We start from the raw sequence: 14,466 nt of genomic DNA, 5'->3' as shown, positions 1-14,466 counted from the left end.
GACTTTTTGCCTGACAGTGTGGGCCGAGCGTGCTTTTCCCTTGCGCCGGAGCCCTCGAGCGCCCCCTAGTGCGCCGGGTTTGGCCTGCGGTCGTCTGGCCCAAAAACGGGCCGAGCCGGCGGATTTCAGCGTCTTGGGGGCGCGACTGGGGCATTTTTTCGACGCCGGCGCGTAAAAAGTCGCCTAGGGGCCTGTTGGGGGCACGGCTGGAGATGCTCTTAGGAAGCCCAAGTCTTTGCCAGATTATGTGTGAAAGATGGTATTGTAGGAAACCGTGGTTGGTGTCTTCATTGTCATGGTTGCATCTAGGGCAAGAAGAGTTGGCGGCGATATTTTCTCGGTGGAGGTTGGCCTTGCAGTTGAGGCGCTGTCAGAACAGGAGCCATGTGAACAGTGTTGGAGCTGCAATAAAAAACCAGGACTGGCCACATTAGGCATTCACTCATACATAGACGTTGTTTTGCTCACTAACCACACTTTTACTCATGCATACTCCAATAAAGAGTATACTTCCAACTTTGTTGGAGGGTCAAACTATCTCAAGTTTGACCAAGTTTGTGCAAAAATATACCAATGTTTGTGAAATCAAATAGGTATGTGATGAAGGTATATTTTATTATGAATCTAATGCTACTAATTTGATGGCATAAATGTTGATGTATTATTATATAAACATGGTCAAATATAAAAAATTTGACTTTTCAAGAAAGTTGGAAGTACAATCTTTAAAGGACGGAGGGAGTATGCTGTAAGCTGGGCAGGCTATGGCATAGTTTAACCCCAACTAAGCTCCGTCAGTGCTGTGAAAACCTTGACCTTGGTGGGAACACACATTGTCTAGATGAGATTGGCATGCATATCTTCTTCGTGCTTGGAGATGCGAGCATAGGGAGTCTTGTTTGTAAATGTTTTGCCCCCATTGAGGACCCTTTTGTCATTGTCGAGCGAAGCATAAAGTCTTCCAACAATAGCAAGAGAGGGTCCAATTCTTGCGAGGCAGCAGTGGTTAGGCGATTTCGCAGGTTAGAGACTAAAGCATCAGGTAGAATAGACTCGGACATATTGTTTGGTGGAGTGTGTGAATAGGTTGGGCGTGGCTACTTTCAAGTCGCCTGACATTATACATTTGGGTTAGTCGACCATTCCAAACCGTTGGATGAAGATCCTATGACGACAAACCCTTCTTCTTCCTCAGCAAACCACCCCATGGGCCCCCGCCCCCCGCCACCGGCTCGCCGCCCTGCCCTCCCTGGACCGCCCCCACCGCAGGTCTTCCGCCGCCCCTGGTCATCCCTCTAGCCCCGCCAGCGTTTAGTTTTTCTCCGGTGAAGCCCCACCACTGCCCTCACCCTAAACCCTAAGATGGATAATGGGGTAGCCCTCCGGCGAGCCCCTTCCTTCTCCTTCTTCCCCTCCGGCCTTCCGCCGGCGAGTTTTCCGAGAATCTCAAATCGACTGACCCATTAGCTAAAGTCAGTCGATTGACGTTTAGCTAATGTCGAATAGGTTAGGGAAGACCGTCGCAATAGAGGAGGGGTAGAGCCAAGTGTCGACACAAATGTAGGTGTATTGACCGTTAACTAACAATAAGTGTAAGCGGTTGAGTTTGGGAACACCGAATACGAAATGCACACTGCGGACTTAGTTCCATACACTATTCTTGTTTAAGCAATGGTCAATATGTTTGGTTGTTAATTAACTCTCAATAAGCGCGCGGCGATCATACGGAGATGCATGTTCGCGGTTGTTAGACCTATTTTCGTTCTTGATGGGGTTGAGCATGAAGATCTGCCGAGCAAAATAGTTTCTCCATTAAAACTGTGCCGTGGTTATGTGAACAGCAACCGGCACTAACAATCTGGTTCTCTTCCTAGTTTTCAAGTGGAGTTGCGTTCTATGTATGCTATTTAAAAAAAAGTATGCATCTGAATCACTGCATGTGGTATCGATACACCAGGCATTAGCTTTCCTGTAAGCATAACTCTACCATGGAGTTGAAATGAAATAAATGGGAATTATACAGCACGTCGTCCTGACTGTACATACATTCTACCTCCTAATACACTCAAGCCAGCAACTGCAAAATGATCATGTGTGTGACGTGTCCAGCATACAGCTTCCTATGTCCACTAAACACCCAAATAGCTAGAAAAAGGCAAGTGAAAAAGAGTGTAAAGCTGCACACGATAAAGTAGCACCGAAGGAAGAAATATATATGAAGCAAACACACTAGTTGGATCAGAATATGAAGATAAAGTTGTGACTGGGCGAATAAGAATGGCAGTAAACATGGAGGCAAGAAACTAAGTCTGTCGTCCGTGATCACAATCACATTGATCGACCAACAGAACAACAGAAGCATGCATGCATGCACCAAAGAGGAAATTGCTGCCAGTGCCATATAACGGCAAGAGCTAATTAGGCTAATTGGGTAGAGAACTAGAGATAGCAGCTACGGATCTAAGCGTCCGACATACATACTTGGGTACGCAAACTGCATAATCACTTAATCAGTACTACTGCATGCAATAGCCAGTGGCTAAATAACTAGGCTAATAAGATCCGTGAGCGTGAGCGATCTCCTCGGCTTGGAGGCTGCACCCGGAGTAGCACGCGGCCGCAGACTCCTCATCCAAGATGCAGGAAGGCAGCGGAGGCAGATCGTGAGAACTACTGCTCATCTGCCCCGCGCATAGATCAAGCTCTTCCACCTGATGAGCTGCAGCGTAGTAGCGGCTCATCACCTCCTGCAGCGCCTGCGCTGCCGGAAGCTCCATCGCCGTCACCTCGCCAGCGGCGCCGGCGAACTCGCCATGGACGACGCCGCCGCAGCCCTCCTCGTGCTGTATGAGCGCGGCCTGGTGCAGGCTGACCTGCGCCTTGAGGAACTTGACGTAGTGGATGGCCTGCTCCAGCATGGAGACGGTGTCCATCTTGCTGCCGCCGGGCACGAGGCTGCGGAGCACGCGGAAGCGGTCGCTGATCCGGTGCCGGCGCTCCCGCGCCGCAACGCTCTGGGGGTCAGTCGAGAGCTTCGCGCCGGGGCGGCGCCGTCCGGCACCGCCCCTGCTGACCCGGCTCTCCGCGAGCGCGGCGGCCGGGTAGTGGTGGAGGAGGAGAGGCGGCTGCGGGTGGATGGGGAAGCTGCAGCCGTGTGGGTCATGGATGTTTTCGTAGTGATATGGATCCATGGCTAGCTAGGAAGGATGCTTGGCTAGGTGTTGTCTAAACCACTGTGTGCTGCTGGTTTCAACCCTAGAGGTAAGCTATGTGTTTGGGGTGGAGCCGTGGAGGGTGCTGTTGTATTTATACTGAGCTAGCGTGGGATCGGATATCCACACGGGACAAGGGAGCTTATAAACATATGTGGAATGTAACCTCAGTTTTGGCTGATAGTTGTCTGATTCCTGCAGTGCATGTGACACAACATCGAATTTCCAGGGATCAACCAGGACCCTAGGATCGGAGAAGTAAAAAATCGCCTTTATTAGAAGGCACTAGGTGCTCACACAATTGCACATTGACATTATTTAATATAGGAATAGTGATTGAGAGAAAAGACTATTTTCTGTCAAAATAGTCACTCAATATACAATTTTTTTTTCTAGAAACACCGGTTATAATGTAAACTCACACGCCATCACACTCACGGCACCATACACACTCACACCGCCTGCCGAAGATAGGATCGAAGTTGCGAAGCTTCAAGATTGACGAAATCATCACATGCATCTCATTATCATCGATAAACAATCATCTCGCACAGAAAGAATAATTTACATTAGTGAAATACCAAAGCGTCAAACATGCAGCTTGGTCACTGACAGGGTTGGGATACCGCGCCGCCACCCTCCAACCCATCCAACCACTAGTTGGTTCTCAATGTACATTTATATCTTAATTATATCTAATAATTAATATTTGTATGTCTTCAAAATTGTGTGCCACTTAAAACTTGATTAATAACATATTTGACTAACCTGTATCTTAAGGGTTGTTAGGATCGGAGCCCTGGGCAAACCGTCCGAAAAATGGGTCGGTGACCAGGCTTGGTTGCCCATTTGGATGTCCACCAATTATTTGGTGCACACACCAAAAAGTTCCTCAGTTCATTTCTATGCCAAAATGTTAGAGAGATGTTGGTGACCGAACGGAGGAGCATGTGAAGCCATAATCCACTTTTTTTATAGGCTATACGTTAGTCACCTCAAACAAAATTTGGTGTAAGTTGATTCCACGCACAAGTGTTCTATTTTTCACACACTTCGTATTCCTCCTTGAGCTGTAGCCGCCCCCAGCACCAGCCTAGCCGCCAACCCAGAGCTGCCGTGCAAGCCTCACAGCCCTGGCCATCCCTCTAAGTCATCGCTTCCCCGGCTCGGGCAACCACATCTCACATCGCGCCTGCACAGTCAAGCCTCGAACTTCCTCTTGCATACTCACCCAACGAGCTTCCTCTTAACAAGACCAAGATCAAGAACGCATGTTCCAACGTGAACAAAGCTCATCGCCATCCTAGTTTTGTGACTTATGCAATTTGCTTTCACTATAATTCCCAGCGGAGTTGTTTTATGGGAAGTTATATGACATGTAGTTTACTTTTCCTTTTTTGGTTAGAATCCGAGCTCTTCCAGAGTGGTATCTCACTGATGGCTCGGGCCCCCCATGACATGTAGTGTACTTTTCCTTTCTTTCTCCTTAGGCATCGAACTACCCGTGAACCTTTGGTTTCATTCCGATGGATGTGGTGTGTGTGTTTTTTTTCCAATAAAACGGAAAAGACTTGCGTTTCAATGTATTGATAGAAAAAGAGTTAGTACAAGCCCCACCGACGATGGGTAAGGCTAGTTGTAATGGGGAGTATCATAGTATTATGCAGATGATACTAGTGTATGATATTACCTCCCTAATGCATAGTATCATATATTAATACCATATAGTACTTTATTATTGTCATGCATGACACATACTCCTCCGTTCCCAAATATAAGTCTTTATAGAGATTTTAATAGGTGACTACATACGAAGCAAAATGAGTGGATCTACACTCTAAAATATGTCTACATACATCCATATGTTGTAGTCCATTTGAAATGTCTAAAAGACTTATATTTAGGAAGGGGGGGTACTAGCATAACATTTATTATGATACGGTATCATGATATGATACTCAACCATCTCTTTCTTCATTTAATTGTATGACACCTCATCAAAATTGCGTAGTTAACATACATGATACTAGCTATGATACTACCATTACAACTAGCCTAACACCTGGAGATTCTATCAGCACTGGTAGGCTCCATCAACACCGGTAGCAAGGCGGCCAACCCCTTCACACCCACTAACACACTTTGCCTAGCTTCCGACTTGATCACGTCAAACAGAGGCAAGCAAAGGTCAGCTACACATAGTTGAAGATGACTATGTTCTGATGCGTCAAGATACACCAGACCACCAACATTATAACAGAGGCAGTGCCCTGCCTGTTGGGGAACGCAATATTTCAAAAAAATTACCTACGATCACGCAACATCTATCTAGGAGATGCATAGCAACGAGCGTGGAGAGTGTGACCACGTATCCTCGTAGACCGAAAGCGGAAGCGTTTAGTAACGCGGTTGATGTAGTCGAACGTCTTCGCAATCCAACCGATCCAAGCACCAAACGTACGGCACCTCTACGTTCAGCACACGTTCAGCTCGATGACGTCCCTCGATCTCTTGATCCAGTTGAGGACGAGGGAGAGTTCCGTCAGCACGATGGTGTGGCGACGGTGATGATGAAGTTACCGGCGCAGGGCTTCGCCAAAGCACTACGACATTATGACCGAGGTGTGTAACTGTGGAGGGGGGCACCGCACACGGCTAATAGAAGACTTGGTGCGCCTTTGGGGTGCCCCTGCCCACATATATAAAGGAGGGAGGGAGAGAGGCCGCGCCCCTAGGGGCGCGCCAATAGTATATGTGGAGTAGGAGAGAAGGAAAAAGGGAAAGAGAGAGGGAGTAGGAAAAGGCAAGGGGGGTGCCGCTCCTTCCTCTAGTCCAATTTGGACCCTATGGGGGGGGGCGCCACCCCCCCTTGGCCTGCCTCTCTTTTCCCGTATGGCCCAATAAGGCCCATTACTTCTCCCGGTGAATTCCCGTAACTCTCCGGTACTTCGAAAAATACCCGAATCACTCAGAACCTTTTCGATGTCCGAATATAGCCTTTCAATATATGAATCTTTACCTCTCGACCATTTCGAGACTCCTCGTCATGTCCGTGATCTCATCCGGTACTCCGAACAAACTTCGGTCATCAAATCACATAACTCATAATACAAATCGTCATCGAACGTTAAGCGTGCGGACCCTACGGGTTCGAGAACTATGTAGACATGACCGAGACATATCTCCGGTCAATAACCAGTAGCGGAACCTGGATGCTCATATTGGTTCCTACATATTCTATGAAGATCTTTATCGGTCAAACCGCATAACAACATACATTGTTCCCTTTGTCATCGGTATGTTACTTGCCCGAGATTCGATCATTGGTATCATCATACCTAGTTCAATCTTGTTATCGGCAAGTCTCTTTACTCGTTCCGTAATGCATCATCCCGTGACTAACTCATTAGTCACATTGCTTGCAAGGCTTATAGTGATGTGCATTACCGAGAGGGCCCAGAGATACCTCTCCAATACACGGAGTGACAAATCCTAATCTCGATCTATGCCAACTCAACAAACACCATCGGAGACACCTGTAGAGCATCTTTATAATCACCCAGTTACGTTGTGACGTTTGATAGCACACAAGGTGTTCCTTCGGTATTCAGGAGTTGCATAATCTCATAGTCAGATGAACATGTATAAGTCATGAAGAAAGCAATAGCAATAAAACTATACGATCATAATGCTAAGCTAACGGATGGGTCTTGTCCATCACATCATTCTCCTAATGATGTGATCACGTTCATCAAATGACAGCACATGTCTATGGTCAGGAAACTTACCATCTTTGATTAATGAGCTAGTCAAGTAGAGGCATACTAGGGACATTCTGTTTTTGTCTATGTATTCACACATGTACTAAGTTTCCGGTTAATACATTCTAGCAAGAATAATAAAAATTTATCATGATATAAGGAAATATAAATAACAACTTTATTATTGCCTCTAGGGCATATTTCCTCCAGTCTCCCACTTGCACTGGAGTAAATAATCTAGTTCACATCATCATGTGATTTAACACCAATAGTTCACATCTTTATGTGATTAGTTCACATCTCCATGCGACTAATACCCAAAGTTTTACTAGAGTCAATAATCTAGTTCACATCGCTATGTGATTAACACCCAAAGAGTGATCATGTTTTGCTTTGTGAGAGAAGTCTAGTCAACAGGTCTGCCACATTCAGAGAAGTATGTATTTTGCAATTTTTCTATGTCTACAATGCTCTGCACGGAGCTACTCTAGCTAATCGCTCCCACTTTCAATATGTATCCAGATTGAGACTTAGAGTCATCCGGATCAGTGTCAAAGCTTGCATCGTCGTAACCCTTTACGACGAACTTTTTGTCACCTCCATAACCAAGAAACATGTCCTTATTCCACTAAGAATAATTTTAACCATTGTCCAGTGATCCATTGCCGGATCACCATTGTACCCTCTTGCCAAACTCATAGTGCATAGGTCTGGTATACAACATAGCATACTTTATAGAATCTATGACTGAGGCACAGGGAATGACTTTTCATTCTCTTTCTATTTTCTATTTTCTATCATGGTCGGGTTTTGAGTCTTTACTCAACTTCAGACCTTACAACTCAGGCAAGAACTCCTTCTTTGATTGTTCCATTTTGAACTCCTTCAAAATCTTATCAAGGTATGTACTCATCGAAAGTCTTATCAAGCGTCTCCATCTATCTTTATAGATCTTGATGCCCAATATGTAAGTAGCTTCACTGAGGTCTTTCATTGAAAAATTCTTATTCAAGTATCCTTTTATGCTATCCAGAAATTCTGTATTATTTCTAATCAACAATATGTAATCCACATATAATATTAGAAATGCTACAGAGCTCCCAGTCACTTTCTTGTAAATACAGGCTTCTCCAAAAGACTGTATAAAACCATATGCTTTGATCACACTATCAAAACGTACATTCCAACTCCGAGATGCTTTCACCAGTCCATAAATGGATCACTGGAGCTTACACACTTTGTTAGCACCTTTCGGATTGACAAAACCTTCTGGTTGCATCATATATAATTCTTCTTTAAGAAATCCGTCAAGGAATGTAGTTTTGACATCCATTTGCCAAATTTCATAAAATGCGGCAATTGCTAACATGATTCGGACAGACTTTAAGCATAGATACAAGTGAGAAACTCACATCGTAGTCAACACCTTGAACTTGTCGAAAACCTTTTGTGACAATTCGAGCTTTGTAGATAGTAACACTACTATCAGTGTTTGTCTTCCTCTTAAAGATCCATTTAATCTCAATGGCTCGCCGATCATCGGGCAAGTCAATCAAAGTTCATACTTTGTTCTCATACATGGATCCCATCTCATATTTCATGGCCTCAAGCCATTTCGTGGAAGTTGTACTCATCATCGCTTCCTCACAATTCGTAGGTTCATCATGGTCTAGTAACATGACTTCTAGAAAGGATTACCGTACCACTCTGGTTCGTACTATACTCCGGTTGACCTATGAGGTTCGGTAGTAACTTGATCTGAAGTTTCATGATCTTCATCATTGGCTTCCTCACTAATTGGTGTAGGAATCACTGAAACTGATTTATGTGATGAACTACTTTCCAATTTGGGAGAAGGTACAACTACCTCATCAAGTTCTACTTCCTCCCACTCACTTCTTTCGAGAGAAAATCCTTCTCTAGAAAGGATCCATTCTTAGCAACAAATATCTTGCCTTCGGATCTGTGATATAAGGTGTACCCAACAGTTTCCTTTGGGTATCCTATGAAGATGCATTTCTCTGATTTGGGTTCGAGCTTATCAGGTTGAAGCTTTTTCACATAAGCATCACAACCACAAACTTTAAGAAACGACAGCTTAGGTTTCTTGCTAAACCATAGTTCATATGGTTTCGTCTCAACGGGTTTAGATGGTGCCCTATTTAATGTGAATGCAGCTGTCTCTAATGCATAATCCCAAAATGATAGTGGTAAATCGGTAAGAGACATCATAGATCGCACCATATCCAATAAAGTACGGTTACAACGTTCGAACACACCATTATGCTGTGGTGTTCCAGGTGGCGTGAGTTGGGAAACTATTCCGCATTGTTTCAAATGAAGACCAAACTCATAACTCAAATGTTCACCTCCACGATCAGATCGTAGAAACTTTATTTTCTTGTTACAATGATTTTCCACTTCACTCTGAAATTCTTTGAACTTTTCAAATGTTTCAGAGTTATGTTCCATCAAGTAGATATACCCATATTTTCTCAAATCATCTATGAAGGCCAGAAAATAACAATACCCGCCACGAGCCTCAACACTCATCGGACTGCATACATCAGTATGTATTATTTCCAGCAAGTCAGTTGCTCGCTCCATTGTTTCGGAGAATGGGGTCTTAGTCATCTTGCCCATGAGGCATGGTTCGCAAGCATCAAGTGATTCCAAAATCCCGTCAGTATGGAGTTTCTTCATGCGCTTTACACCAATCTGACTTAACGGTAGTGCATGTTGCACTATCATTATCAACTTTGCATCTTTTGACATTAATATTATGAATATGTGTATCACTATGATTGAGATTCAATACACCATTCACCTTGGGTGTATGACCACAGAAGGTTTTATTCATGTAAATAGAATAACAATTATTCTTTGATTTAAATGAATAACCGTATTGCAATAAACATGATCCAGTCATATTATGCTCAGCGCAAACACCAAATAACATTTATTTTAGGTTCAACACTAATCCCGAAGGTAAAGGGAGTGTGCGATGGTGATCTTATCAACCTTGAAATCACTTCCAACACACATCGTCACCTTGCCCTCAACTAGTCTCTGTTTATTTTTGTAACTCCCGTTTCAAGTTACTAATCATAGCAACTGAACCAATATCAAATACCCAGGGGCTACTATGAAGTCTAGTAAAGTGCACATCATTAACATGTATATCATATATACTTTTGTTCACTTTGCCATCCTTCTTATCCGCCAAGTATTTGGGGTAGTTCCGCTTCTAGTGACCATTCCCTTTGTAGTAGAAGCACTTAGTTTCAGGCTTAGGTCTAGCTTTGGGCTTCTTCACGGGAGTGGCAACTTGCTTGCCATTCTTTCCTGAAGTTCCCTTTCTTTTCCTTTGCCCCTTTTCTTGAAACTAGTGATCTTGTTAACCATCAACACTTGATGCTCTTTCTTGATTTCTACCTTTGCCGATTTTAGCATCCCGAAGAGCTTGGGAATCATTTTCATCATCCCTTGCATATTATAGTTCATCACGAAGTTCTAGTAACTTGGTGATAGTGACTAGAGAACTCTGTCAATCACTATCTTATCACACCCAATCATCACATGGAATCTCGGCACGACGAACTGTAGCAACGGTGCTCAGGGAGAACACTTATACCTTGAAATTTAGTGAGGGGTCATCTTATAATGCTACCGCCGTAGTAAGCAAAATAAGATGCATAAAGAATAAACATCACATGCAATCAAAATAAGTGATATGATATGGCCATCATCATCTTGTGCCTTTGGTCTCCATCTCCAAAGCATCGTCATGATCACCATTGTCACCGGCTTTACCCCTTGATCTCCATCGTAGCATCGTTGTCGTGCCGCCAACTATTGCTTCTACGACTATCGCTATCGCTTAGTGATAAAGTAAAACAATTACATGGTGATTGCATTTCATACAATAAAGAGACAACCATAAGGCTCCTGCCAGTTGCCAATAACTTTTTCAAAACATGATCATCTCATACAAAAATTTATATCTCATCATGTCTTGACCATATCACATCAAAACATGCCCTACAAAAACAAGTTAGACGTCCTCTACTTTGTTGTTGCAAGTTTTACGTGGCTGCTATGGGCTTCTAGCAAAAATCGTTCTTACCTACGCATCAAAACCACAACGATTTTTCGTCAAGTGTGATGTTTTAACCTTCATCAAGGACCGGGCGTAGTCAAACTCGATTCAACTAAAGTTGGAGAAACAAACACCTGCCAGCCACCTGTGTGCAAAGCATGTCGGTAGAACCAGTCTCATGAACGCGGTCATGTAATGTCGGTCCGGGATGCTTCATCGAAGAATACCGCCGAATCAAAGTAAGACGCTGCTGGTAAGCAGTATGACTATTATCGCCCACAGCTCATTGTGTTCTACTCGTCGATATAACATTTATGCATAGACCTGGCTCTGAAGACACTATTGGGGAACGCAGTATTTCAAAAAATATACCTATGATCACGCAAAATCTATATAGGAGATTAATAGCAATGAGTGGGGAGAGTGTGTCCACGTACCCTCATAGACCGAAAGCGGTAGCATTTAGTAACGCGGTTGATGTAGTCGAACGTCTTCGCGATCCAAGTACCGAACGTACGGCACCTCCGCATTCAGCACACGTTCAGCTCGATGACGTCCCTCGATCTCTTGATCTAGTTGAGGACGAGGTAGAGTTCCGTCAGCACGATGGTGTGGCGACGGTTATGATGAAGTTACCGGCGCAGGGCTTTGCCTAAGCACTACGATGATATGGCCGAGGTGTGTAACTATGGAGGGGGGCACCGCACACGGCTAAGAGAAGATCTGGTGCGCCTTTGGAGTGCCCTCTGCCCACGTATATAAAGGAGGGAGGGAGAGAGGCCGTCCCCTAGGGGTGCGCCAATAGTATGGAGTCCTACTAGGACTTCCAAGTCCTAGTAGGAATCCCTTTCCTTTTAAGAGTAGGAGAGAAGGAAAAAGGGAAAGAGAGAGGGAGTCACTACTAGAAATACCACTACTAATGGCGCACCTAATATGGCCATTAATGGCGCATCACTGGTGCGCCACTGATAGCACGCCATTAGTAATTTTTACTAATGGCGCACCAGCTGGTGCGCCATTAGTATCTGGTATACTAATGGCGCACCACCTGGTGCGCCATTAGTATATGCGAGGGTGCGCCATTAGTATGCCTCCCAGTTGGCATGTATACCCAGGTGCTTTGGCATACTAATGGCGCACCACCTCTGGATGCGCCATTAGTAACCGTAGCATACTAATGGCGCACTACCCGGTGATGCGCCATTAGTATGCACTGTCATACTAATGGCGCACTGTCGTGTGATGCGCCATTAGTATGAATATTAGATTTTTTTTTATTTTTTTATTTTCTGTTTTTTGCACAGGTTACAAAATGTATAATTTGACAAAATATAGACAGCACACATCAACAATAGATTCATCAAATACAATAGAAGATTAGTCTTTGAATACAATTCATCATATTAGTCTCCGAATACAATTCATCATATTAGTCTCCGAATTAAAAAGACCGAACAAAGATAGAACATTATATTACAAGTCTCGAGACCGTGAGTAGCGAGTTTGTCTTCGCATTACAAGTCGATATCGATCATCTAAACTACCATCACATAGAAGAGAGCTGCGGTCATCACGATGAGCATCATCACGATGAAACTCGTCTTCATCCGGTTCCTCCAACGCTCCCTCCCCTCTCCCGCTAGATAGCGGGCGTATCTAGATTCGGCCTCGGCCCTAGTGGTGTACCCTTTGTAACTGTTACCGCTGAATCGGTGAACCTGTCTCCGACACTCCTCCCAATCATCATAGACTCCGGGAACCTTACCCTTGTACACGACATACGTCGGCATCACTATGCACTAGCCAAACGAAACGTTAGTACCAATTCACAGACAATACATAAGAAATATATAATTATGCAACAGAACGATCGGAAGAGAAAAGCAAGACATTAATAGCATCGATTACATCTAAGTTGAACGACTCTCAAAACCAAAGAGACATACTACAAGTTCATTAAAGTTTAATTACAACATGAGCCAATCGATGTTTCAGAACTAGACAACTCGACTCAAGGGACCGGAGCGTGGATGAAGCCGCCGTCTATCGTGGGAGTCATGAAAGAACGGGCGTTGTCATCCTGCATTTGTAGCATTGTGTCGATGCCACTGTTGGACGGTTGATTTCTGAGGTAGAACTGCCCCGAGGTACGAAGGACATCTTGATGGATGATTTCCGCAAACTCCGACTGGATGCGAAAGAATTCTTGTCGGAGGTCCGCGTCCTGGATTGCCGACACGCTCGCGGCCCAATCTTGGAGTTTACTCGGTAGCAGAAGTTGATGATGGTCCCGTACGATCGCCCGCATGTGATGGATGGCGTAGTAGGCACCCTTCTGACCGCCAGGCAGCTTCTTGACGCAGTAGAACGTCGTATTGTGGGAGAACACGTGCTTGCCGTACTTACGAATAGGCCTGGTGAAGGTGCCTCCAGATTGGGCGTAGCCGGGGAGAACATCATCAAGAACCTTCTTGACATTTGTGTAGTCTACGTTCGACTGACGGTCCGGGTCGAAATACGTGGCCATGGAATATTTGGGGCTTAGGAGGATGAGCGTGCAACGTGTGTCACTGCAGAAAACACGGAATGTTAAAAGAAAAACGATCGAAAAGTAAGAATTCATATGTTACGGGCCGGTTGAGGGGAGGACTTACTCGGGAAAGTAAGGCACGAGGAAGTTATCCTTATCTTGGTTTGCCAGAATGACGCCTTCGAGGTAAGAACTCGCGACTTGCCGGTCCCCAGCGCTGCCCAAGATCTTGGCACGCATGTAGAAGGGGTCGACTATCACGATGTCCGGGGTCTTGTCGCGAATGATCCGCATCTCCATACTCAGCGAAAATAGCCGAACGAAGGTGTAGTGCAGCGGATGAAGGTTAAACATAGCAAAGATGTCATCAAACCGCAGGACGATCGTACCCCCGATGTCGCCATCCACAAATCCCTTGCCCTCTGGCACCTTGGCCACGAAAACCGGGTATGCCACATCCTTCTCTCTGAGACGCCGCTTCTCCAAAGAAAGAACACTGTCGTGCAGACTCCGCATAGCACCGGTTGCAGCATTGAGCATATTTGGTGGTAGCATCGCCCTACCCGCCACATGCACCCTCCTCGAGATATCCTGCGGTGAAGGTGGCCCGTCCTGAGCACGGATCGTACTCGGTGCCGGCTGGCTCGCACCCTTCTTAGTCTTTCTTTTGCGTGCCTTCTTCTTCTCCTGTAATGGGACCGAGTTCTGCTCACAGACCGCCTTCTTGAGTGTGTTGGGGCTGATAATATTTCGCACCTCGCCTATCTGAGGCTCGGTGAAGTCGGCAGCTGGAGGTGTCTCCTGAGAGCTGAACGCCAGACGGCGCCTGTTGCAACTTGGCTTCTCCGCGGTACGAGCTAGATC

At 45.1% G+C, this 14,466-nt stretch overlaps 1 protein-coding gene across 1 annotated transcript; it reads right to left on the bottom strand.

Annotated features, from left to right (window-relative positions):
• Positions 1–2,212: 2,212 nt before the first annotated feature.
• LOC119272259 (transcription factor LAX PANICLE 1-like) lies at positions 2,213–3,191 on the bottom strand. The gene has a single exon (XM_037553782.1). The coding sequence runs from the start codon at positions 3,189–3,191 to the stop codon at positions 2,553–2,555; it is 639 nt and encodes a 212-aa protein (XP_037409679.1). The 3' UTR covers positions 2,213–2,552.
• Positions 3,192–14,466: the final 11,275 nt, after the last annotated feature.

The sequence above is a fragment of the Triticum dicoccoides genome, chromosome 3A (genome assembly GCF_002162155.2).
Source record: "Triticum dicoccoides isolate Atlit2015 ecotype Zavitan chromosome 3A, WEW_v2.0, whole genome shotgun sequence".
Taxonomy (NCBI): Eukaryota; Viridiplantae; Streptophyta; class Magnoliopsida; order Poales; family Poaceae; genus Triticum; species Triticum dicoccoides.
This window is presented reverse-complemented; position numbering and strand designations above follow the sequence as displayed.